Below are 27,548 nucleotides of genomic sequence, written 5' to 3'. Positions count from 1 at the left end.
CTAGGAAATCTCTCCCAAGGAGATATTTCTACTGAATTTTGCATTGCAGTCGTTCTTTGATACTTCTGTTGCCCTGCTTTTTTGACTGCCATCAGAGTGGATGTTTTCAGAGACGGATCTAGAAGTTTTTTGACTTTGTCACATCCCTGTTCCCTCTCTTTTATCCTATTATGTAACATACTTGCTTATGTGTTTGCTGATTCCTTTCTCTCACAGTTTTTAAAAAGTTTGTTTTGGAAAGGCTTTCACCTGCCATGTGCAATTCTTAGGAGAGCTTCTGAAACACCTGAAAATTACTGTCACTTTTGCATCATGCAGTTTCTTGATAGCAAACTTGCTTCAAGTGATTTGTTTCAGTCAATTAGCTGTTCAGCAGATTAGTTGTTATTTGATTGGGTTTTATGGATCTGTTTTGAAAACCTATGCCACAATAAACGCCACGACAGAAGGCAAAAAAACCCCAAAAGCCAAATCAGGAAAAAGAATCAGTATTCTAAAGCTACATTTCTAGGTTGATGGAAATAAAATTCTAAACTATTTTTCTTTTTTTTTTTAAATCTTTTGCAGGTGTTAGGCCTTTTGCTTGTCCTCACTGTGACAAGAAGTTTAGAACATCGGGCCATCGGAAAACTCACATCACTTCACATTTTAAACATACAGAACTAAGAAAGCTGCGACATCAACGTAAACCCGCAAAAGTTCGAGTAGGAAAGTCAAGTGGTCCAGTACCAGATATTCCTTTGCAAGAGCCCATACTCATAACTGATTTAGGTAAAGAACAAGTAAATCCGTATTCTCTTGAAATTTGAATTTCAGTGGAGTATAAAGGTTGCATTTTAATCAAGCAAAAGCATTCAGAACCCACTCACAAAGACGCACGTAGAGATAAGTTATCAAAAACCAACTTCAGCAAAGTGCCGTATTTTGTAGTTTGCTTGCATTAGGATTAATAAGAACAGTATTTTTTATTTGCAGTGAAATTGTATAATACTTACTTGTAATAAAGTATGTGCATTTTTATACTAGGAGTTTATTTGACTATTATCAGACTGTTGGTATAGAAGAGATGATAGACAGTTCATTACCTAGAGTGTTACCAATGTAAGACTCCAGCATAAAGATACACAATAGACAAGTCAGGGGTGAGCAGAGTGTTCAATCAAACAACAAAGAGTAAACACCTCACCCACTACGTTGATCTCTACTGGACAACAGCATATTGTTTTGTACAGCTGCTTCCAAAAAGTGTTTTTACGTAACCTTGTGACAATTTTTATACAATAGAATTAAATTAACTGGATGAATTCTCAAAGCAGGTCCCAGAATTAAGCTGCCCTTTTTTTTTTTTGAAACATGACCACTAATGATTGCTACTAATTCAGCTGAGGTCATAATTATAACAAATACTTTAAAAGCATGTAACAGACTTACTCATTAATATTTTTGTATAAATTTATTCTGGAATCTTACATTGGTAATACCTTTAGCATATATTGATAAAATTACTATCACTCTTTAAAAATCCTTTTGCTTTTACTGCATCCAGGAGTTAGTAAACTAAGAGTAGGGGTTATTTTGGTATCAGATAGAAGAAACTTAAATTTTTGGGGTGCAGTCAAAACTTAGTTGACAAGTTCAGGCAGATCACATAGTATTTCTTTATTGAGTGAATCCCAGAAAAAAGTATAATCTCATATCTTGATTTTGAAGAGAAGCTCCTCTTCGATAAATTAGGATCTGCTCAGTGACAGTCCGATTTTTGGAGAACAATTAATATTAACAAGAAATACTACAGAAGTTGTTTCCTGTGGATGCTGATAACAGATGAACTCTGCTGATACTAGAATGTTCAATGTAAAAATAAGTTCTACAGTTTATCTAGGTGTCATGTTTTTTCAACCTCTTGACAATATTTCCACATTTTTAATCCTTCCCCTCCCACCAAAAAAAAATTACCATAGTTATTTTAGATATGTCAAGAACATAATAATGTTACTTTTTAATAGTGTTTGTCTTTGAGTGGCACTTCTGTTGATATATATTTTGCTTTCTAAAGTAGTCCTAATTTTCCTAAAGCCTATGAAAAAAGGTCTGCAAATTGTTCTCTACCTGTTTCAATGCTTTTCACAAAAGGCTTATTAAATATTTGTCAATTTGTATGCGTGATAATACCTGATATACATTGATAAAATATCATTTGCTAAGGTCAAGGTTGGAAGAAGATATTATTGGATTAGCAATGAATTCATAACTGTTGAATTTTTCTGAAGTTAATGCTTATTTTGGACAAAGCTGCTAATGAGGTGGACCTGTTAATAAAATAACAACTTACCACTAAAATACCATGTACAGTATAATATCTATAATGCTAAATAGATGAGCACATAATTTTAAGTAAATGCTGAAAATATGCACAATTTCTTTCTATTTTTGGATACTTCAAGTTTAGTTGTGCTTTCTTTTCAAATGCTAGCTCTTCTGGCTACTGCATCTTTGGAATAACTTTATAATAATTTTTTTTCCTTTTTGTGTGTGTGTGTTTATATATGCAGGTCTTATCCAGCCAATCCCGAGGAACAGCCCGGTCTTCCAAAACTATTTTAACAATAATTTTGTGAATAATGCAGAGAGACCATACAAATGCTATTATTGCCATCGAGCGTATAAAAAATCCTGTCATCTTAAACAACACATCAGGTAAAATAAACACAATAAAGAAAGGAAATGTATGCCATGACAAATTTGTAGAAAGGCATGAAATTTGTATAGTAGTTGCTGAAAAGACTTTTTTTTACCATCTCTTGAACACTGAACCAGTGATAATTGATTTTTTTTTTTCTTGTAGAGTTGAAGGAAGCTTTGGACTAACTCGTACCTATGTGCAGTTCTATCAGTATAAGTGGTTGTGTTCAATGTGCAGTTTAGTTCATTGACATTTGAATTTTTTTTTCCAGAACTCTGTATGGGAAATAACAAGCACTGTTTGTGAATTCTTATGGTAATTTTGTAATTGCATACTCCAGATTGCCTACTTTGTATGTAACTCCTATTTTTTGAGAAGGAAATTTGCCTTTTGTTCTGTGTAGAAAACCTAAAATAATTTGAACTTACATTATAATTAAGTAAATATTGTTGGGGATCATTTTGTTGCTTGAAGCTGAGTTCAAGTTCCGTATAGTCAGTGCTTATTAGAGCCACAAAGTCATGGAGTCATAGAAAAATTTAGGTTATAGGAGAACCAGTGGGGGTAACTAATCCAATCTTGTTTTAAAAAGAGGAGTAGCTTCAAAGTTAGGTTGCAGTTTTACAGGCAATGAGATTTAACATTTAGTTCAAGGTATGAAACAGTGCTCTCTGACTTACAAACTATAAATTATTAGAAGGAATATGAAAAAACCCCACCAAAGATGATTACAAGTATCTAAGGGAGAAGTCCATACAAGCAGGTGGTAATCAGCTTGTTTCTGCAGTGTAAGCTCTGTTCTGCTTTCTCACTCTCTCTAGCTCAGATCATGGTGAGTTCCTCATACTCTTTTTACAAATCAAGTCCTGTATTTTTACATTCTTAAACTGCTTTGAAACAGTTCTTGGGTTTTATATGCTGTCTTACCAGCAGGAAGAGAAGCTTTACAATATCTCTTCTTTTGTAATATCCTACCTAGATTTCTCACTGTCTTCTGTAGACACATTCCAGATGGTTTGACTTAAATGAAAATAATTTCAAATTATCCTGAAAATGCAAAAATATTATGTGGGTACAAATCACTTGCTGCTGTGTTTCTTTGATCTTTCAACAGACTACTGAATGAAGCATGGCTTTGCTTAAGGCTTTGTGGAGGAATTTTTTTTACATCTTTGCTCTTAGTAAACTGGCATTGCTAAAATTAAGTTGCTATGCTTGATAATTCTGTGGAGAGTGTGTCCTCATGGAGTGGTGATGAACCTTGCTTGCAAAGCTTGTTTCCCTTTCTGAGAAAGAGGGAACTATGTAGTAGGGGTATTTTCAATAGAGCAGTGACTGTGAATAGTGTGTCAAATAATCCCCCAGGCAAGGAAAGTCAGGATACGCTACTGCTGATTTTTATTGTGTGTATTGGTAGCAAAAGAGTAATCTTAACATCTGTCCATACTTTGTTATGGCATCTGATGTGGTGGTCATAGACTTCCAAGGTTGCTGTAATCATAAGCTGTCCCTAACTTTTCCTGATTTAGTAAAATCTTGCTTTTATCTGCCATTTCCTAGCATTCCCATTGCTTTCTTTCTAGCTCTCTCCTGGGATGCTATAGTTGTAACCCTTAAAATTCTTTTTGCATTCCATTTCATTTCCTAACTTTTCCTTCCACCTATTTTGTATCTGTGTGTTCCTAAAGGGAAACTCCTCTAGTGCCTCTGGAAAGAAGGATATAACTAACACGTGCTGTGTACTTTGATAATAAAAGTGAGAGGCCTTTCCCACTTGAATATTTTTTTCACGTAGCATTATGAGACAGATTTGTGCCTTGTTCAGAAGTTATTTGGGATAGACACAGTTCTTTTCCCAAGAAAAGTTAAGTGTAGTGGTAGTACATACAAGGAGAACTGTGTCTTTTTCTCCAAACTTTTGTGGACAGTTTTTTAGCTAAATTGAGGAAAATATATGTGAGCGATAATATGCTAGTCTGAAGAACTACTACACCATCTGGAATGGAAAAATTAAACCCAAGTATTGTGATGAAGATAAAGTATGGTCAGAAAAGGAGATTGGACTGTTCTTAACCCTGATAGGTTGTTTGTAACTTAATAAAGTTCAATTTCTGGCTTTTCTTGATTGGAACCTCTTCCATCCTATACAGCTGTCACCTTAGTTTGGTTTATTTAGCTAATTTTAAAATTGAGTCCTTTAATAACTTTATAAATCAAACTGTTAAGTGTATTTTAACTTCTCCTTTCTCTTAAAAAGGTCTCACACAGGTGAAAAGCCATTTAAGTGCTCTCAGTGTGGAAGGGGTTTTGTGTCAGCTGGAGTTCTGAAAGCACATATTAGAACACACACTGGATTGAAAGCTTTCAAGTGTGTTGTGTGCAACGGGGCCTTCACTACTGGTGGTAGCCTCAGGCGACACATGGGGATCCATAATGACCTTCGACCGTATATGTGTCCCTACTGTCAAAAAACATTCAAAACATCACTCAACTGTAAAAAGCACATGAAGACTCATAGGTAGGCTTGCAATTTTTGTATGAATCTATCAATGTAGTTTAGCAGCCATTCCTTAAAGATACTTGGAAAGGCAGCTTTGCTCTGTAGCAACTGTGTATGTTCGAATAAGGATTTTTATTTATTGGTAGCAAACCTTAGGTACCTTTTCAGGTATAGTAAATTGTGGTGTATAGTAAAAATTAAAAAAATGTTCATATAAATAGGATATATGTCAAATGAAACCATAAAGACTTTCTCACCTTACTTTGTAGATATGAACTTGCACAGCAACTTCAGCAGAATCAGCAGTCTTCTTCAATAGATGATTCTACAGTACATCAGCAGAGCATTCATGTTTCTACACAAATGCAGGTGGAGATACAAAGTGATGAGCTACAGCAGTCTGAAACTGTTGCAACAGATCAGCAGGCTATTTTAGAGTTAGACCAGCAGCCAGTAGTAGGCACAGAAGAAACAGCACTAGAACAAGAATTGGCTGATCAGCCTTTAGAGCAAGATGAGGGTGAGTATTTGAAATAGGATAAGGTTTATAATGAGGTAAGTTTACAAATTGTTTCTTGACAGGAACTACAAAAATACATGGAGTAAAAGCTATTTACTGCATACTTAAAGTATATAGTGTAGTTTCATTCATTGGTGTTTAGGTTTGCTATTAAAATATAAAAAGATTAGAGTTTGCACCCTTTAGTTGTAGCAAGCAAAACTATTAAACAAATATGCAGAAAAATAATCTGTCCACAAAACCTTACCATGTTAGTTCTCTTATTATTAAAAAGCACTGTTTTATAGTCTACTTAGAAAGTAATACCTGTGGTTTGAGGTGAATGTTCCATGTTCTTACTTTATTTGTAATAGTGGAACAAAATAGTTTGGTTTTGCTTCTTTGCTCTTTCTTACGTGGTGCAGTGAGTTATCAAGTATAACTGGGGAATATAAATAAAATGTACTATAAACAAAAATTTAAATACCTGTTCAGCTAATAATAGTTTAGTTGATTGATGACTGTAAAATATGGGGGGTTTGAAACAACTGAAATATACATTTACATCTTTTTTTCTTGACATTTCCCCCTTTTCTTTCCCCCTTTCCTCTCTCCTTCTTTTCCCCATTTCAGATAGATTTGTGACATCCCAGCATGCTTTACAGGAAAACATTACTCAGTTTGAGCAACAGACTATAACACAGCAGCCATTTGATCAACAGAGCTTATCACAAGGTTAGTAATAAATAAAGGAGGTAAAAAGTATTTTTTATAAATCCAGCTTTACAGCATAGCTATGAATATTTCCAAAGTGAGCATCTGCAGTCAAAGTAACTGCAATGCAGAAAACTTGGGAAAAATTGCCATTCTGAAACTATACTTGGTAGAATATTATGAATACTTAGTTTTTTTTTTCTTTTATGATCCAATGTCTAGTCATTACACTGTGGGTTTTATAGTCAAGCATATAATATTCTTTCCTTGATTGTGTTTGAAATTGTTATGGCAGTAGGCATTTTGCCCAAGTTTCTCCCTCAGAGTACATGCTCATAACCTGAGATGATCAGAAACACAGACTTAAGATTTGAGTGAGTAGATACTGGGATTCATTTTGGAAGAAGACAGTGCAAAATACAATCACATAAAAACCATACTTTCATCTATCTGCAGCAGTTTCTTTTTATATTTTACACAGCAATGAAAATAGCAAACTAAGAGATTGTAAGCACCTGGAAACTCTGTTTTTTCCCCTAAAATACAGAGAAACATGCCTAGGCATGTGTAGCCTGAAAATAGTGAAGAGATTACTGTCTATGCTTTTCACTGCTGGGTTTCTTGAATTGTTGCATAATATGAAGCTACTAATTTTGTTTTGGGGTTTTATTGATGGTTGTTTTGGATTTTGTGGCAGGGGGACTGTTGCTGAGGTGGGGAATATTCAAGAGGTTTCCATTTGTTTTGTTTTGGAAGCATACGTCACTTGCTTATCTCCAGATCTCCTTGTTTCTGACTCTAAGAAATAACTTCATATAGCTGATAACCAGTAATTGGTATTCTTTCTGCACAAACTTCTCTATTCTGAGTTTCATTCCCTTTTAATTGTATAGTATCATTTGTAAAAACTTAATTGACTGTGGTAAATTGCATCAGACTGTGAAGAAATGGTATAATTTGCCAATTTTAATTCTCTAGGTTATGCTGCTTTACGTGTAAAGAAAAGAAAATAAAGTCTCCACCTTTATTAAACAAGATTGATCCAGATCCTCTTAAAATACTATGATTATTTTCATTGGTTGACTTTTGCAGTTTTTCAAATGAATGAGAAGACACTACAGAAAAAAAACCAGCCTTTTGTTCTACATTATTCTGAAGAATGGTGGTGGTTTTTGTTTGGTTTTTTTTTTAATGACTCCTTAGAATTTATAAACCCAATAAGTAACTCTTGTTATCTTATTTAAGCTTCAGTTTCTGTGTATGTGTATCTTCTGCATTATATAAATATCAAGTGATTTCTAGGGGAGGGGAAAGACTCCTAGAACCCACAAAACAATTCTTTCATTATCAGAAATCTAGCTTGATCATCAATATGTTGTAAAATTGGTTCAGAGAAACAGAACATATATGGTGTGGGCATTTTAAAGTCTCATCTGTATAAGATGTTTCCTATTCTACTTGGAATCTCATCCACAGATTACCAACTCTTTGAAGTTTCCTTGAAGATCCTGGAGCCCTTCAAAATTTTTGAATTTCAGGTAGGTAAGCATTTGCGCGGATGCATGCGTTAAATTGGTCGACCCTCTCCCTATGTCTGCATCTGTGCTTCATGCTCCTAATTTCTTTTTCCTATCAGCTAGGCAGAACATTCAAGCTTAAAACACTGTCTTTTTTATTCTTGATATTTATAGGCTGTATTCCTCATATATATTCAAAATATATTTTGCGCCAGTGTTTATTAATAAAACAACGTAGGAGTTTTAAAAAAATCTTTGAAAGATTTTTTGATTTTTCTTTTTCGTTTTTGAAGGGAAAAACCTCAACTTTGCATTTTAGACAGATAAGGTTAATTTCTAAGTCTGCATAGACCAGGCAGAACTTTGTTCTTTCAGGTTTGTTCGTAATACTTCTATTGAATTTCTTGTTTGTTCAGATAGATTATCTTCCCCATATGTTCAGACTTGTAAAGGAGTGCAGCTCCAATGAGGGTGCTACAGTATCATAATCTGTGATTCATTTGAACTGGATTTGAAGGCTGAGGAAAAGGACTTAGGTTCTTTGTAGCGTGTTCAGGCATCTTCATTTGAAGACTTTTAAGTGAAGGCAGAACAAACATGCGTCTTTTACTTGAAATTGTCTTTGGGTTATTGAATATCATCTGTCACCAAATGTGTTTTCTTATAAACTGTATCACCTTTACTTACTTGAAAGTGTCCCTCTAATCATGGTTCAAATAGTGGTGATAGGCAGATGATCTTGAAAAACTGGAAGTCCAAATGCTGCTAGTTCTATAGCCCATACAAATATACCCTTGCCACCAGAATGCCGCTCACTTTACTAAGAAGCTGATCTGCAATCCCAGGGCTTAGAATTCTGATCTTTCAGTAACTATTCACACATATTTGCAGTCAGTACTGTTCAGCTGGTTGCCTTTGCCTAAGAAGTAAACCTGCAGAACATGTAATTGTTAGTCACTGATCCCTGCTGAGATGCACACGTTCATGTTGATGTTTATAATGTTAGAATTTAAAAAATATGTGAAATTTCTGCTAAATTAGATATTGTATCATACTGTTACATAATACATATGTAACTATCATATTGTTGTTTTCTCATTCCCACAGCAAGACATCTTTCTATGAGTAAAATGATTTACAGACTATTCTGTTTTTCACTGTTTTGGTAATATAGGAGATAATAGGTTGGATGATGTCCTAGGACCAAAAAAACCCCAAGCAACACAAATTACGTGTACTGAAAAACACAAAATTCAATTCCTTGTTTAGAGGACTTTGTAGAAGCGCCCCTTATCCTAGCTTAAGATTTTCTCTGTTCTTTTAAGATTGATCAAAAGCTTCTGGGAAACAACATACAGTGATGAAAACGAGCAGAAAACAAGTGTTGTGAAATTTCTCAGACTGAATGTCTGGATTCTGGTGTTTGGTGGTATGGGGGTTTTTTTTTAGTGCTATTCTGTAGAAATAGTATGGTGCTAGCAGATGCCTTTAGAATGTTCAAAACTGTCAGATATTTTTTAAACTTTGAGGGGAGGTTGACCCTTAAGCTAGGAATTGAGCAAAATGGAGGTGCGTTATGTATGTTCTTGTTACAGCTTTAGTTTCTGTTTATTTTCAGAAGTAGCATTTCTTTCTTCATTTTGTCTGCAAACATGTCTACATTCAGATCTTCTCTTCCTGAGCATTTTGTTGCATGATCCTGGAAAATTTTTCAGGATGTTAATAATTTATTTAAACATTGTGAAATTAAATAGGTCATAAGCACAATAAGTTCTTTTATCCTTCTTAGCTATTAAAATTTACCTATTGATTAGAAGTTTCAAGTTTTTATATAGTATATTTTTATAGTATATTTTTAATGTAGGGCATGTAAGTAACATCATTTTGCTTCAGTTTCTTGAGTCTTGTATTTTTGTATTCTCATCCCATGTAGTGGGAATATCATTTTTCTGTAAAGATACTTCTAAAATTTATTTGAGAAGTAGAAATTAGAAACTCTCTTATCACTGCAGAACTTTTCATTGCTTTCTTCAGGCTACTTTTTTGTCATTTCACAAAGGGTAATTGAGGTTCAAGGTCCAGCTTTTAGGATCTTTTTTCCTTGTACTTTTGTGGTACTCTAGGAGAGAAAATATTATACAACTTTCTGCATTAGGTTTGGTGACTAGTTGTGACCTGATTAATAATGCTTTCAAGATGTATTTACATTTGTGAGTTTTCATTCTATGGTGGAAGCAATAGGGGTTTTATTCTCTACTGATTTACAATATTCTTCTGCTGTGGAAGGTGTATTTTGGAAAAATTTCTGCTTAAGCTCAACACGTCCAGGTTTTTGTTTTACTGTTGCTCAAAAACATTCTGTAAGCATTGCTTTTTGGCCTTTGATGCTGTGATCATCTGATGTGGGTTTGTTTCTACCCTGTTTTCACAATCTTCACCCTTTTTGTCCACTAAAGGCAAACTGCACAGAAGTACTGAAATTGTTGTCTGTACATTAATTACTAAACCTGTGGTTTAATTTTTTTCCACGTGACAATGTGGGTTATTTTTTAATACTGGAAGTATTAAGACACTTTAAAAGGATTGATAAAAGGACATTTCTAGTAGCATTAAAAAACACTGCAATCTGAGCTGTATTTCCCTGGTTCTCAATCATCATTGGTGCTATCATTTCATTCATTCATTTAGAAAAGGAGATGATTAAAATCTGCTATTTCAGGAGAACAAAACCAAACAAAAATTTCACAGTTTTATACCAAAAATGTGAATAAAAATGTGTTTATTTTTTACTTTGCAGTTTGCCTTTGAGAGGCTCTACTTTACTATTATCTAAAGAGTGGGAATATGTGGAGGAGATCCAAAGTAGGAGAAAATGGGGTTACTTTATCAGAAACTGGAGTTCTCCTATTGGGTCATCTCCTCCACTCACCCGCCATCCTCCCCACTGAGCTTTGCATCCTTGTGATCGGCTTCCAGTGTAGTTAAGGGAGCGTGGTACCAACGTGGATAAAGGGAGATGGGTCAACCTGTTTGACACATGCATGCTTACATACAAGAAATTCAAAATTTCAATGGCTCTAAGGTAATTGTGGCACCCTGAAGAAACTTCAAACAGTGTTTTTCTGTGGAGGAGATTTTCCAATAGAATTCCAGCTAACGGTAAGTAACCCTGTTATGCCTATTATGTAGATGCCAGAAATGTGTGTTTTGATGCTCAACAGTGAAGAGTACAACTGTTACTATATGGTAATGCTACTTGTTCTCTTTTGAAGGTAGTCTTCAGAAACGTGTGGTGCTATTCAAAGTCCAAATCAGTGTATTTTACAGGTTTATGACTGTTTAATTTCTGTCAGGTTTTACTGTGAATGACAGCTACAATCAACAGAGTCAATTTCCAGCTGTACAGCAGCTGCAGGATTCAAGCACACTTGAATCTCAGGCTCTTTCAACGAGTTACCATCCACCAGCCCTTCTTCAGGTTCCAAATACAGAGCCTATTAACGTAGTAAGTACTACTTGAAGGCAGGATTAATTGTTCTGTGTTCAGTTGTGACGTGCTTGCACCTTTTCATTGGTGATAGACAAAACAAGAAGTCAGAAAAGTTTGAGGATTTCTTCTCTAGATTGCTTATGTTTAATAACTGGAAAATAGAAAGGTGAGGAGAGGATAAGTGACTTGACTACAGTTTCTGAAAAGGAGGTGTATGTTTTGATGCCCTAGACTTAAAAAATACTATAATATCGGATTGTGAGTTTAAAACTAAGGAGTGGATGTAATGTTGCAAATTTAAATGATTAAATTTCTATAAGCGTATATGATCAAGTAATAAAAAAAGCATTGAAAATCTTCAGTGATCATTTATGGAGCTTACATATTGCAGTGTGTGATGTTTTTGCATAGTTCTCATTTAGTTAAACTTATAAAAGGGCTCATTTGCTAAAAATACAGTTTAAATGTAACTTTTTATGATAGTAGAAGTACCTAGCATGAGGACAATCTGCTGTAATGTATTTACCATGATGATCTCCGAGTTACTGTCCCTTCAAACTTGTTTGCAAAGTGCAAATGTTGTCAGAGAACTGATGTGGGTTTTAGGATCTGGAAGAGTTTGAGTAATTTCAAACTACGGGCTTTGGAATTTCCTTGGCTTCAAATCTTGAAACATGCTTTTGTTCTCAAGGATTATTCTGTTGTGGCTTTTACTTAAAGGAATGTTCAGAAACTAGTGAAGGCTGTCAGCAACACTGTTTTGCTGCTTACTCAGTGTTTAAAACGGCTGCTCTAGTTTTAAATTTAACTCCTCAAACACTAGAAAATCTAGACAATTTAGATACAGTTTTGTGGAGATTCAGAGAAATGTAAGCACACTATGTTGGTTTTTTATTCCAGTTCAATAGCTGAACATTTTGACGCTTTCCTGCTCACTATGGAAGAGTGAAGTATTATATTGCACTCTTTATTTGTTGTCAAAATGTATGAAATGTATAAATTTAATTACTTGTGTTGACTGTGAATGCTGTAATTTTTTCTTGCCTATTTGTGAGACTATATATAAATTGAGTTACTGAAATTCACTCGAGTCTTCGATTTTTAGACCGCTCGCTTGATACAAGATCAGTCACCACAGGAAGAACTTGAGTTGCACACCCAACGACCTCATTTTCTTGAGGATAATGAAGATCAAAGTAGGCGTTCATATAGGCATGTTACACTTTTCGCTTTTATAACAGAATTTCCTAAATCTTTTATGGCTAATAATTACATAAAACTAATGAAAACTATTTTCTTCTAATAGATGTGAATATTGCAACAAGGGTTTTAAGAAATCCAGCCATTTGAAACAGCATGTGCGATCACATACTGGTGAGAAACCTTATAAATGCCAACTCTGTGGCCGTGGTTTTGTTTCCTCAGGAGTTCTTAAGTCACATGAGAAGACTCATACAGGTAAAGCTCTATATTAGCTTAACCCATGTTTGGGTTTTGTAAATGTCCTGTGTATATAAAATTAAACAAATAGCATGCTACTTCTTTGTTTCTGTTACTTTAAGGAGTTAAAGCATTCAGCTGTAGCATTTGCAATACCTCCTTCACAACTAATGGCAGCCTTACCAGGCACATGGCAACTCACATGAGCATGAAGCCTTACAAGTGCCCATTCTGTGATGAAAGCTTTCGAACAACTGTTCACTGCAAAAAACATATGAAAAAACATCAGACAGTCTCCTCAGCTGTAGCAGCAGCTACAGATACAGGAGGGGGAGGTAAATGATTTCATTTTTACTTTTACAGTCCTTACTACGTAAGAAATACAGATGTTTTGGTGGATTACATGAATGTTGTAATATTAATGGTAAAAAATAGCGTGACTAATGTCTACTGTTCAGAGCTCCTGAAATTGCTATGTTATCTGGATTGTTTAAAGAAATTAGTTTTCCAAGATCTGTCCAGCGCATTAAAGGTATTGTATGTGATATAGCTACTTTGTATGTCACTAAAAGAGAAGATTTTTTGTCCTGTATTACTTAACCTGTGTTAGTTATTATAAAAATAAGAATCATAAATCCAGCTCTTTTTTTGGTTTGATTTTTTTGTTTTTTACTTAAAAGTTGCATGTGTTGAAGATGATGATGAAAGCTCTGAAAGGACTTCCAGAAAATCTCGTCCTGGTGTCATAACTTTTACAGAAGAAGAGACAGCAGAACTGGCAAAGATTAGGCCTCAAGAAAGTGCTACTGTTTCAGAAAAAGTTCTTGTTCAGTCAGCTGCAGAGAAAGACAGAATTAGTGAAATCAAAGATAAGCAAGCAGAACTGGAAGCAGAGCCCAAATATGCCAACTGTTGCAGTTACTGTCCCAAAAGCTTCAAAAAACCCAGTGATTTAGTCAGGTAAGGAATGGAAAGATTTTCATATGTTTTTAATTTGCTGAATAGTTCACCAGAAACTTTAGCAATAAGAGTTTCGTATAACTCTTTATGCCCACGTTGAAGTTTAACTTCAGTATTTACATAAGTTTTTCTTTTTCACAGTGGTATAAAAATGTGTCAAAGAGTTAGATATTCTGAATATGACTAATACAGCTTCTCCATATTTATTTTCCTGCAGTATTAAAATTATTATTAGGAAGTTTTAGAAAAAATTGTTTCTTCTTTCTCTAATACTTGCATATAAAAATATGTAAAAATCTGTTGAAAAAGTGCAAATACAGTAATTTCGTGATTATGAGCCACACCATTTTGACTAAAATTTTGCTCCCACCCCAGAAATGCGGCTTACACTCAGGAGTGGCGAATATGTGAAAAAATTTCTGAAATTTCCAACCCTGGAAGTGCAGCCGAGGTGCTGAGCTGAGCACCTGCCAGTAAAACCTGGGATTCCGCAATTGTTACAAATTGGTTGCTCTGTTGCGCAGCAGGTGGAGGCGGGGTCCTTGCTGGCAGCACGGGGGAGGAGGGAGGCGAGGGCTCCCTCCTGCCGGCCCCGCAGCTCGGGGTGGAGGCGGGGAGTTCACGCCCCCGCCTGCCACCGCCGCTGCAGGAGCAGGCAGGCTTCGTCCCCGCCTGCAACTGCTGCCGCGGGAGCAGGGGGGCTCCTACCGCAGTGGGTGCCGGCAGGCTCTGTCCTTGCCTGCCACCGCGGGGCATCACCGGGCCGGGGCGAGCAAGCCCAGCGGCAGTGGCGGCCGACCCCGAGCGGCAGCGCTGAGCTGGACCACCTGGCCCCGTCGGCAGCCCCGAGCGGTCTGAGCCCGCACGGCCCGAGACGAGCCAGTAAACCCCGCGATCCTGCAATTCTGTTACTGATTGGCAACTTTGTTGCACGCGGGTCCTCGCTGCAAACGACAGAGAGGCGTGTAATCAGGTGCAGCTTATGCATGGACAAAGAACGAAATGTTACCGACACCTGGAGATGCGGTTTATAGTCAGTGTGGCTTGTTAGCATGAAATTACTGTACTTAAATCTTCGTGTTCTGCCTAGATTAATGCTAGTATAAGTATTTCATTAATTCTGGAATTACAGTAATTTCACGACTATAAGGCGCACCCTTTTGACTAAAATTTTCCCTGGAACCCGGAAGTGCGCCTTATAGTCCGGTGCGCCTTATCTGATCTACAAAGTTCAAAAAAATTGCCTACCCGGAAGTGCGAGCTGTGAGCCACGGGGGGAGCCGGCAGGGCCATGGCTGCCAGGTGGAGGTGGGGCGGAGCAGGGGCGGGCACGCCCCGGCCCTGTGGAGGCGGAGCCGCCCCTCCAGAGGCACGCCCCGGCCCTGTGGAGGCGGAGCCGCCCCTACACAGGCACGCCCCGGCCCTGTGGAGGCGGAGCCGCCCCTACACAGGCACGCCCCAGCCCCGTGCAGGCGGAGCCGTCCCTCCAGAGGCACACCCCGGCCCCGTGCAGGCGGGATGACCCTTCTAGAAGCACCCACCGGCCTCGTGGAGGCAGAGCCGCCCCTCCACAGGCACCCCCCGGCCCCGTGGAGGCGGAGCCGCCCCTCCACAGGCAACCACCGGCCCCGTGGAGGCGGAGCCGTCCCTCCAGAGGCACGCCCCAGCCCCGTGCAAGCGGGACGGCCCGTCCAGAGGCACCCCCCGGCCCCATACAAGCGGGACGGCCCCTCTAGAGGGACCCCCCGGCCCCGTGCAAGCGGTACGGCCCCTCCACAAGCACCCCCCGGCCCCGTGGAGGTGGAGCCGCCCCTCCACAGGCACCCTCCATCCCCGTGGAGGCGGAGCCGTCCCTCCAGAGGCACCCCCCGGCCCCGTGGAGGCGGAGCCGCCCCTCCACAGGCACGCCCGGGCCCCGTGGAGGCGGAGCCGCCCCTACACAGGCACGCCCGGGCCCCGTGGAGGCGGAGCCGCCCCTCCACAGGCACCCTCCAGCCCCGTGCAGGCGGAGCCGCCCCTCTAGAGGCACCCCCCGGCCCCGTGCAAGCGGGACGGCCCCTCCACAAGCAGCCCCCGGCCCCGTGGAGGTGGAGCCGCCCCTCCACAGGCACCCCCTGGCCCCGTGGAGGCGGCACGGCCCCTACAGAGGCACGCCCGGGCCTCGTGGAGGCAGAGCCGCCCCTCCACAGGCACCCTCCAGCCCCGTGGAGGCGGAGCCGTCCCTCCAGAGGCACCCCCCGGCCCCGTGGAGGCGGAGCCGCCCCTCCACAGGCACCCCCCGGCCCCGTGGAGGCGGAGCCGCCCCTCCACAGGCACCCACCGGCCCCGTGGAGGCGGAGCCGCCCCTCCACAGGCACGCCCGGGCCCCGCGGAGGCGGAGCCGCCCCTCCACAGGCACGCCCGGGCCCCGTGCAGGCGGAGCCGTCCCTCCAGAGGCAACCTCCAGCCCCGTGCAAGCGGTACGGCCCCTCCAGAGGCACGCCCGGGCCCCGTGCAGGCGAAGCCGCGCGTCCAGAGGCACCCCCCGGCCCCGTGCAGGCGGAGCCGCCCCTCCACAGGCACCCCCTGGCCCCGTGGAGGCGGAGCCGCCCCTCCACAGGCACCCACCGGCCCCGTAGAGGCGGAGCCGCCCCTCCACAGGCACCCAGCGGCCCCGTGCAGGCAGCACGGAGGGGCGGCGGCCATAGCCCGGCCCCGGAGAGGCAGCGCGGAGGGGCGGCGGCCATAGCCCGGCCCCGGAGAGGCAGCGCGGAGGGGCGGCGGCCATAGCCCGGCCCCGGAGAGGCAGCGCGGAGGGGCGGCAGCCATAGCCCGGCCCCGGAGAGGCAGCACGGAGGGGCGGCAGCCATAGCCCGGCCCCGTGCAGGCAGCACGGAGGGGTGGCGGCCATAGCCCGGCCCCGGAGAGGCAGCACGGAGGGGCGGCGGCCATGCCCTGGCCCCGCCGGATGCAGGCGGGCCTGGGGCCCCGCGGCACCGCCCCTGCCAGGTACAGGCGGGCCCTGGGGCCAATGACTGCCGGGTTGAGGCGGGGCCTCGACCAGCAACCGCGCGGAGGGAGCTGGGGGCGGAGCCTCGCTGCAAAAAAAAAGTGCGCCCTATAGTCCGGTGCGCCTTATCTGATCTACAAAGTTGCGAATTTTGCCAACTCCCGGCGGGTGCGCCCTATAGTCCGGTGCGCCTTATGGTTGTGAAATTACTGTAATAAGATAGAAAATTAGTATTTGTACAAACTGACATAAAAGCAGAAATTCACTTACACATTTATCCCAAAATTATTAGGCATGTTCGTATCCATACTGGAGAGAAACCGTATAAGTGCGATGAATGTGGGAAGAGTTTCACTGTAAAATCCACTCTGGATTGTCATGTTAAAACGCACACAGGTCAGTTTTGCATGTTTTTGTTAGAAGGTGTTTGATTTCTTGACCACCTGTTTAAGTACAGAGTTTGCAAGAAATGCAATGTTTCACTGTGATCTAGTATTTGGAACTGTGGATGACTGTGCTAGGGGAATTTTTTTCCTTGTGACACCATCTAATGAATCACATCTGAACATTCTGAATAAACAGTGTTATTGCAGCCTTCTCTATTAGTAGGCCTCTAAAGCATGGTCTTAACTCATGCAGAGAGTGTGTATGTAAGTATCCTGAGTATGTTCCTGTCCTGCCATTCTGCAGCATTTCAATGATAAATTATTTTCCTGAGTAAGAAGATGGAGTTGAGGGAATTTTATAAAATTAAGTTAGAGGAAAAAAAACCCTATAAACATTTATGTTGGTACTGCTATGTAAACTGGAAAATAAAACTACAAAAATTTTGAGCATTCAGCTGTTTGGATCTTGCAAGTGGAATGAAAACCTACTATCTGTAATATTTAGATTTTTAGAGTAGGTATTTGTATTCCTGAGAGAGGTCTGATTTTAATAGTAGTATTTTTCAACTGCAATTTTGCACTACTTAAAAAAAACTTTCTAAGTCTTCCATACTTGTTTTCTTCTTACCATTGAACTTCTGTAATAAACCCAGTCCTGAACTTATTAATTTCTAAAACTCTCTGCAGTTTCATTAAATTTTATTATTATTTCTTTTCAAAAATAATAAAAAACCCAAACAAGATAGAAAGCTTTTAATGCTGTAATGCCTGATTATTTTGGTCATGGAAGCTTCCTCTTCATTTTACAGTATTTGTACTTTCTATTGTTGTTTAGTAAGAAATAGTACTCGTGTTACATGAGATTGTGTAGATCAGGACAGACATTAGCAGATAGTAAGGGTAATGAAAGGAGCAAAGCAGGGATTATGTAATTTACCTACAGGTTCAAGCAGTTTACAGATTGTGAGATTCTGAGAGATTGCATCTCTTTGCTTGAGAACTTTAATGGAATATTTTACCTTAGTTTTATCCAGTTGTTTTCTGCATGGGTAAAAAGGAATGGCCTTCCGTACAGTCAGTAGTAGTAAGTTCCTGAATTTGTTTGATTTTCAGTTTGCAGTCTTGATAACTTTGTTCCTAAGCCCACTAATTTTTTGTCTGAGAAGTAAAGAGAAATTGTTTCTCCTTAATTTTTAAGCTCTATATGGTTATACAGACATTTTGATAATATATGATGGAGCTTTATAAATTATTATTTTAACATCCTTAAACAGACTTTCCCAACCTGCTATTCATTTTCTCATTCACATACATGTAGTACAATTTTGAAATTTGAGTCCTTGCTCAGGTGTTCAAGAACTCTTGTGTGACTTCCAGCCTTGTGAAAATTGTCTATATAAACCATTTGTGTTCTGTCTTAGAACTCTTTTTCTTTAGTTCATGAAAAGACACTGTCCTTTCATCCTGTGACAGCATTTTTATTAAGGTCTTCTGTATAAAACCAGCATAAAATGCCAAAAATCCAGATGTATTGGAAATCTGATCTTCTTCAAAAAGTGCTCACAGATTTGTGAGGTGTAATTTTCACTGCTAAAGCCACATCACCTTTTCCCTGTTGTAATTCATTTTATCTTAGAGGAGTTTTTTTCCATGTTCTTTTATACTTGGACCAGCTTGTGCTTGATGAAGTTTAGCTAATGTGCAGTTTTCTGCATTTGAGCCTGGATTGCTTTCTGGAATGCTGTCTTAATCTGTGGGTAATACCTACATCTAATAGTTAATTTGTTTTTATATTGAGACATACATAATTTATTTAAATGAACAAGAAAAAAATTTTACAGTATTGATGTCCATAACTCCCCTAAAAATAGTTTGATTTGAACAGCAAGTCTTTTCCTCACCTGTAAATGAGAGTTACCTGGGTAGGAACCTACCTGATAGCATTTGTAATCAGCAATGATCCAAAGAATTAGTTTGGGGCTTTACTGGAAGATTGGAAGTTTCTCTGTGAGGTGTATGGTTCTTGGAACACTTAGCTCCTGCATCCTTATCTAGCATAAAGTGGGATAACTGAAGTCACACACTATTGCATTTCTGTCTTCATTGCTTTTTTAGTTTCCTAATAACGTAACAGTTCTTGTTAACATGTTAGCTGTGTAGCCAGTGGTGTGGCATGTCAGTGGCATTTAATTTTTGCTATATTTGGAAGCAGTGTTGATTTAGTGTTTGCCATTCCTTGATGACTTTTCATCCAAATTTGTGATCATCTTCCCTCTAAGTTTCCTTTGCGGACACTAACTTGAAACTACTAAACTACCGCAAACATAGTTCAACCGTCATTTATTTTTCTTTTCCGATTCCTAGTATTGAAACAAAAGGCCCAAGAGTCAGGTCATAATCTTATTGCATATTTAAATAACAGGACTTTAGATGTTCTGTTTGTTCCTTCCTGCTTATTTTTTGTTGGTTTTCTTTTCTCTCTTTTATTTTTCCACCCCCCTTTCTCCCAATGGATGGAGATTTTTTTATTTAATGAGAAAGACTGTTGGATGGCTTCCTTTGTGGCACTGTGAATGTTGTAGATGACTTTGCTGCAGTCCAGATTCCCGTTGTTGTAGTGGCTCATGTTATTGGGCTCTTCTCCATTTTTTAAAACAGAACATTGTCAGAGGTTTACTTAGTTTTGTTGAACAAGAAGTGACTACAGTTTACCAGGATTTTGTAATTTTAAGTGGCTTGAATTGTAACTCAGGAAATTGATGAAAGATTCTTATGTGTAAATGGAAACTGTAACTCAATAGCAGGAATCAGGCACACATTGCTCTTGTGATTTTTTTACCAAATTAGTTTCTTTTCTTTGTTTAGGTAGGAAGCATTATTGTGCTGGAAGGCCTGGGAATTTCAGGAGTTGTAGTGGGTTTTCAGCTGTAGTGGCATGTTTTCTGCCAGATAGTTACATTATGCTTTTTGTGAATTGTACAGCTGTGCATATAGTTAAAGGAATAAATTCTGCAGTTTGCTAGTACTTGTAGTACATTAAAAATTCCATTTGAGAACAAGGATATTTTTCAGATGTTACACACTCTGAAAGGAGAGACAAAGAGGTCTGTATATGTATAGACCAGATTTCTGTACTTCTGGATTACTTTGTGGGGTTGATATTTTGTTTTATAATGCTATCTCACTTAATTTTAATAATTTCCTACTTGTAATCCATTAATACTGGTTAGTTGAGGCAGCATTGAAGCAGAAGAATAAAGCTGCTGGAATTAAAAAGGAAATGAGTGGCTAAGTAAGTAGGAGCCAAATGCTCAGGAGATTGAGATGAAACTTTCAATTTTCCAGTTTATGAGCTGTGTAGTTGAAACAACTGGATTAGTCAGGAAGGTGAGGAGGACGACATGAAGGTGACCAAATAAGATTCTGCATGAAAGCTTTAAAAGCATATGGAGTTTTAGTAAAAGGAAAAAGTTAATATGCCCTTCATTGAGAACCTTAATTCACTTGAAAAGCAGCCAAATTATAAAGTCCAATTATTTCAAATTTGTTCTCTTCAGATTAGTTTAGAATCTGTTATGGGGTTTGTTAATTGGATTATTTAGCCCTGTCCATCTTTCTAAAGGTTTATTCATTTATCTTTTTGGTTTTTAAACTTTTCTAGGCCAGAAACTCTTCTGTTGTCATGTGTGCAGTAATTCTTTTTCTACAAAAGGAAGTCTAAAAGTTCACATGCGCCTGCATACGGGAGCAAAGCCCTTCAAATGCCCACACTGTGATTTGCGGTTTCGTACTTCAGGGCGCAGAAAAACTCACATACAGTGTCATTATAAACCGGATACAAAGAAAGTTAGGAAACCTGTTGCTCGGACTTCAACTGAGGGACTACAACCAGTCAGTCTTCTTAATTCATCCTCAACAGACCCTAATGTGTTCATCATGAATAACTCTGTTTTGACGAGTCAGTTTGATCAAAATTTACTTCAACAAGGACTTGTGGGCCAGGCTATCCTGCCTGCTTCAGTGTCAGGTAAAAATGGATGGTGTGGTGGTGGTAGTGTGGAGATCAAGTTATGGCATTTGCATTCTATTAGAGTTCAGAAAGTTTGGCCAAATAATGCTTGCTAAACAGTTAGGAGTTGTATTGAATTCATGGTATGATGCACAGTGGTGACATGAATAGAAATTTACTTATTTAAGAATGAAGAAAACATATATGTAGTTCACCTAAAAGCCTCTTCAGTTCTACTGTTGGTATTGCACTGCAGAGAGGAAGAAAATGCAGATAACAAATAGCTGGAGTGCTTGCAATTCTTTGTTGGATTTATTTAAAAAGAAAAGAAGCAAAGCAGTTACTCTATTTGTCTACTCTGGTTGTTTATGTGGGTAATGTAGAGTATCTTTTAAGTGCATATCCTCTGCTGTACATTAGTAGTTATTTCTCCAAAATAAAAAAAAAAACCAAAACAAACCACACACACAACAAAAGAAAACCGACCACTAGACCCCCAACCTCAACACAGAAAAGGAAAGCTGTTTAGCAAGACAAAAAACTAGTAGTATAGGTGTGTATGTTAGATAATTAAGTGCCTAGGATGTGAAGTCTCACCAACTGGCGGTGACTACAGCTTCATTAGCACAGCTTCAAATGTGCCACAGGCCATTCATTGAGGCCAACCGGCACAGAGTACCCAACACGCTTCATGTTGCAAAAGTGACCTTTGGAGAATGATCCTTGCTAATTTCTAAATTTTTTTCAGGTATTTTTTGTGTAAGTGCTCACTGACCCAATGTTTGTGTAAGTGCTCAGGTAAACTTGGGACAAGTACCATTTTAAGAGCAGAATAGTGTTAAGGTGTCTAGAGATGTGCCTTGGTACTCTTACATGTACTACTTAAATTGTGGGTCTTGGACTGTCTGTCATTTCTGAAAGTGAGACTTTGATTTTATGTGCTTTGGCATTTTTTTTCAGAATATGTCTATTATTGTGCAGGAATACTCACAAATTCAGAGTATTATATTTTCACTAACTGTGGCCATTCCAGCTTATCTGATTTGACCTAAACTGTTCTCCAAAATGAACAAGTTGTTGGTATTCAGAAGATACTGATGTTATTTGACAGGCACAGTTAGTGAAGAACTTGTGATGAAAAATGGACTGATGTTTGCTTGTATTTTTGACCAGAATAAGGAGGAGTGTTTAGCTTGTCCAGATGTCCTAGAAAGAGGCCTTCTTAAATTGAGACTGATAATGTGGGTTTTGGCCAGAGCAGGTATTTTTTGGGTGCATTGTAAACCAGATTTATTATATTAAAGAGTACTGAGAAGGGAAGGATAGGTGTTTTTGAAGCAGCAGCCGATGGAAACTGGTTGATCACACTCAAGGTGTTTGGAGAAGAAAGTACATCAAACACAAGATTACTTTTTCCATGTATTTTCTCAAGACCTTTTGTAGAGATGGTCTGTTCAACTTTCGAAATTACAGCTTTTTCAAGTTCTAAAGACTTCTGGATTTCAATTGCTAATGCATCTTAGGATGCATTAGCATCCTAATGATGCACTGAAGGAGGATGAGCTTTGACAGTTTGATACTTGACTGTGTCTGTTCTGTGCAAAATGTGGGAGTAACTTTTGTGTGTAAGTTCGGAGTCAGAATGTAAAAATCCTGTGTGTGCTGCTTTGTTTAGGTGCAGCACACTCTCCAAGGAAATCTAAACCAAATTTCTCCAGATTTCTAATGCTACTCTGGAGCGATTATTTTGTAAACCACTAGCTACTGCCTAAATAGCAATCCTTATATCACATGGAATTTATGAAGCTTTAAAACAGGCAATCAAATTACTTTATAATCAAATTATACACTTCAAATTATCTTTCTTGTCATAAATAAATGTGTGTGTACATAAGTTTTATGTTGATTTAATTTATAAAAATAAGCACGCTGAAAGAGGTAGTCAGTAATGGTAAATAAAAACATTACAATATAACTGTTTTCTTTGGTAGCTGGAGGTGACTTAACTGTGTCCTTGACAGATGGTAGCTTGGCCACTCTTGAAGGAATACAGTTACAACTTGCTGCTAATCTGGTTGGACAAAATGTTCAGATTTCTGGAATAGATGCCACTGGTATTAACAACATAACGTTACAGGTAAGTTGCTCACTGTTCTTTACTTTTAATTCTATAGAGTCACTCTGAGGGCCGATGAAAGTTTGAAGAACCTACATAACTCTAGAAGAGTTCCCTTGAGCTGAGTGAGCTAGTAACATACTGTATCACTTGTACAATGTTAGAAGACTTAAAAAATAGCTGCACAGTGGGATAGTTTTCTGGTTTGGTTTCTTTCATTTTAATTTTTTTCAGGTTTTTTTACCTCTCAGGGATTTTGACAGACTGCTTTAAAATACGGGTTTTTTTCCTTTTAATTGCATTTTGTCTTTACACTTCAGAAGTACTCTAAGTTCCCACCCAACCCCAAAAAGGCACGCACCCACCCCTCGAAACAAACCCAAATTATTGCACAGTGTTCTTTCCTGAGCATAAGGCACTGTGTTACTTTGCAAGCTTTAATGATTGAATTCAATTTAAATTCCCATTGAGCTTGTAAAAGGAGCAAAAGAAAGAGGTGAGATGATTGCATTTGAAAGTTCTTAAAATGTGCAAAACAACGATTTTTTTGAACTTGGTTGTGTTTGATGAGTTGCACAGAATTGTTGATGTTGGAGGAGCCCTCTGGAGGTTGCCAGGTAGAACCCCAAGGTCAGGGAAGGAACAGCTGCAGAGTTGCATTGAGTTCCTCATAGTCCCTCTGCTCAAGGAGTTTTTAGCATAAAATGAAGACATTTTAATTTTGTTTTTCTCAATTGCTAAATGTTTCTGAAGAAGAAAATGTCTTATCTCTAAGTATAGGGAACAGCTGTTGGCTTGTGAAATGAGACCTTAATGACCCCTAGGAGCTGAAAAATAATTTCTGGTATTAATCTTTGCTCCATGCCTTTTCATTTTCAAAGGCTTGGAGACAGTAATAAGCATTACATGCACTAATAGGACAGTACGGAATACCAGCATTGTGTTTACCTGGGACCAGGCATGCTGATATGTAACTGATCGTGATTTCCCTAACATTTTGCTGAAGGAAGGGAGGGAAAGTGAATTGGAATAGACTGGTTACATAGTCAGTTTAGAGACTGGCTATATACCGACACATAAAAACTAAATTTAAATTTTAAATCATTAATTAAAATTTTTCAATACCATGTATACTCAATATGCAGTAAATATTTGTTCTGGACTTATGCTAAGAATATTGATTTAACCCAGTTTGTTAACTTCAGATTGATTGCTAAAAACTTGTTTTTCAGATCGATCCAAGTATTCTACAGCAGACATTACAGCAGAGTAATTTACTTACTCAGCAGCTGACTGGAGATCCCACCATGACTCCACAGAATCCCTCCCTCCAGGCAACAGAAAATGCAGTGCCGGCTAATGTGGTTATTCAGCCCATATCAGGCTTGTCTTTGCAGCCCACAGTAACATCATCTGCTAACATGACAATAGGGTCCCTGTCTGAGCAGGAGTCTGTGCTGACAACCAGCGCTAATGGTAAGCACTGTCAGTAGTTTTATTGTGTGTTCCATTTCTTAATTTTACTCGAGGTATTACAGTGAGAAAATGTCACCCCTGTGCCTCCCCCCAGTCCCACTAAACACCTCATTTTAGTTAAATAAACCTGCAGTTCTTGCTTGAGCATCTTCAGCAGATTTTGCAGCTTTGTGTTACCCTTTCTTGATACAATTTTTTTCACAAGGTGAATTAGAGAGTAGGTTTAGATTAGGTATTAGGAAGAAATTCTTTACTGTGAAGGTGGTGAGGTACTGAAACACTGTAGCCCATAGAAACTGTGGATGCCCCATCCCTGGAAGTGTTCAAGGCCAGGTTGAATGGGGTTTTGAGCAGCTTGATGTAGTAGAAGTTCATTCTATGGCCATTCTATGATTCTATATAATGAAAATACTTAAGAACTTCCCTACTTTTGAGCAAAATAGAGAATCTTCATTCTGAAAATCCTAACTACAGAGGAATAAATTGGATGTGAAAAAAATTTATACTTTATACTGCCAGTTCTAGCATCTCCCCTTGGCTGCATTGATTATAGTAGCTCAGAAAATAAAGTATAAATTGCTCTAAAAAGTTGCATCAAAAATTCCAGCAAAGGATATTAATGGATTTTTTTTTTTTTTTTTTTGTTATACCACATTCGTTTAGGTGCACAAGACATTACTCAAGTTATGACTTCACAGGGTATGGTGTCATCTACAAATGGACAACATGAGATAATGTTGACCATAAATAATTCCAGTTTGAGTCAAGTTCTAGCGCATGCTTCGGGTTCTACTGCTGCGACCTCATCAGGAAGTCCTCAAGAAATCACTCTTACAATATCTGGTGTGTGTTTTTAAAAATCTTTAATGATACCAGATTTCTATTTTATAAAGTACCTATACAGTAGTATGCAAGGATTTTCACAGTCCACAGTTTTCCCACAGTGTATTTTTCTTATATTCATCAGCTTTGAAAGATACTCCCCAAATTTGTATTTGAAACCCAAAAACATTAAATTGATTCACTGTTTTATCTATTGCCTCAGTTAACAACTGTATTTTATAGATTGATCAAGGTGGTGCTTTGAATCTAGATAAGTAAGATCCATATTTGTCTAAAGGTGTTTCTATACATGTTAGTATCTGGATTTGCATAATCACATCTGTATTAAAAACTTGTCAAACCACTGCATAAAAATCTGCATGTGGTAGAAGTTATTTTTATGTCGTGGTTGTATTTTCTACTTTTGTTAATTTATGTCTGTTCTAAGAACAGTAGCAGAATAATGCTGAGATAATTCCACTTACAATAGGACTTATTTCTATTCAGGCCAAGATCTTATTCAGCATAATTCTGGAAGCACTGATCTGAACACTGGCTTAAGGCTGACAGCACCAACCATCAGCAGTCAGACTACAGGTGCTACATTAACTATAAGCAATGACCAGCTTCTTTCTCAGGGCCCTTCACTAAATGCTCCAGGTATGCATTCAACATTTTTTCTAATTGAAAATAATATTTTGTTTAAAAAATAAAAACTAGAATGAAGTGGTATGGTCTTGCAAATCATGCTTCAGGAACTTTGAGTGTTTTGTGTGTTTTCTCACAAGCTTTAAATTGTTATGTCAGTTTAAATGAACTTTATTCCACACAGTAAGAAAAATTGAAAACAAGAAGATGCTTAAATTAGTACTTTGGGGCAGTTGCAAGAGTACTGAACAATTACAGTAATTTCACAATTACAAGCCGCACTGACTATAAACCGCATCTCCGGGTGTTGACAAACATTTCGTTCTTTGTCCATACACAAGCCGCACCCGAGTATAAGCCGCTCTGTCGTTCGCAGCGAGGATCCGCGTGCAACAAAGTTGCCAAATAGTAACAGAATCGCGGCGTGGCAGGGTTTACTGGCTCGGCTCGGGCCGTGAGGGCTCGGGGCTGCCGACGGGGCCAGGTGGCCCAGCTTGGCGCTGCCACTCAGCGGGGCCGCTTGGGGCTGGCTACCATCGCCGCTGGGCTCGCTCGCCCCGGTCCGGCACTGCACCGCGGTGGCAGGGGGGCACGGAGCCCGCTGGCACCTGCGGTGGTGGTGGGAGGCGGGGATGGAGCCCGCTGCACCCACGGTGATGGCAGGCAGGGACAGGAGCCCCCCGCCTCCCCCCTGAACCGCGAGGCCAGCAGGAGGGAGCCTCCGCCTCCCCCCGGGCTGCACTGCCTGAAGGAGGGAGCTCCCCCACCTCTCTTGGGCTGCTCTGCCTGAAGGAGGGAGCCCCCACCTACCCCCGGGCTGCGCTGCCTGAAGGAGGGAGCTCCCCCGCCTTCCCCCCGCCCCCCGCGCTACCAACACGGAGCCCGGCTCCACCCGCCGCGCAACAGAGTAACCAATTTGTAACAGTCGCGTAAAGCCAGGTTTTACTGGCAGGTTGCTCAACTTGGCACCTCGGTTTGCACTTCTGGGGTTGGAAATGTCAGAAAATTATTCACATATTGGCCGCTCCTGAGTGTAAGCCGCATTTACGGGGTGGGAGCAAAATTTTAGTCAAAACGGTGCGGCTTGTAATCGTGAAATTACTGTATATCAATAAACTGGAGAGCAACAAAATCTGGTGCCTTTGGTGCAAAAGTGATAAAGTATCAAAATTGCTCTAGTAGTCAAATTTTGAGATTTTATGTATATGGATTTCTACCTATATAAGTTTGTATATGTATATTACCGCCTGTAAGTGCAATACTGTGTTTGTTCATCAAGCTACATTTAAATGTAGTTTT

At 39.6% G+C, this 27,548-nt stretch overlaps 1 protein-coding gene across 5 annotated transcripts in view; it reads left to right on the top strand.

Annotated features, from left to right (window-relative positions):
* ZNF236 (zinc finger protein 236) overlaps positions 1–27,548 on the top strand; it is an 83,579-nt gene that overhangs the window by 39,516 nt on the left and 16,515 nt on the right. For 4 of the 5 annotated variants that reach the window (XM_033075495.2, XM_033075224.2, XM_033075362.2 and 1 more), the window contains exons 12-27: positions 568–771; positions 2,553–2,697; positions 4,941–5,201; positions 5,453–5,703; positions 6,316–6,417; positions 11,267–11,418; positions 12,509–12,615; positions 12,710–12,861; positions 12,966–13,178; positions 13,524–13,803; positions 17,085–17,188; positions 20,840–21,205; positions 23,179–23,324; positions 24,536–24,779; positions 25,443–25,622; positions 26,109–26,261. In XM_033075495.2, the coding sequence (XP_032931386.1) occupies positions 568–771; positions 2,553–2,697; positions 4,941–5,201; positions 5,453–5,703; positions 6,316–6,417; positions 11,267–11,418; positions 12,509–12,615; positions 12,710–12,861; positions 12,966–13,178; positions 13,524–13,803; positions 17,085–17,188; positions 20,840–21,205; positions 23,179–23,324; positions 24,536–24,779; positions 25,443–25,622; positions 26,109–26,261 (3,060 nt within the window). The remainder of the gene's footprint in view (positions 1–567; positions 772–2,552; positions 2,698–4,940; positions 5,202–5,452; positions 5,704–6,315; positions 6,418–11,266; positions 11,419–12,508; positions 12,616–12,709; positions 12,862–12,965; positions 13,179–13,523; positions 13,804–17,084; positions 17,189–20,839; positions 21,206–23,178; positions 23,325–24,535; positions 24,780–25,442; positions 25,623–26,108; positions 26,262–27,548) is intronic. The other variant, XM_033075281.2, reaches the window with a different exon arrangement.

The sequence above is a fragment of the Catharus ustulatus genome, chromosome 1, assembly GCF_009819885.2.
Source record: "Catharus ustulatus isolate bCatUst1 chromosome 1, bCatUst1.pri.v2, whole genome shotgun sequence".
Taxonomy (NCBI): domain Eukaryota; kingdom Metazoa; phylum Chordata; class Aves; order Passeriformes; family Turdidae; genus Catharus; species Catharus ustulatus.
The sequence above is the reverse complement of the archived record's forward strand: the minus strand, read 5'-3'. Positions and strand labels throughout refer to the sequence as shown.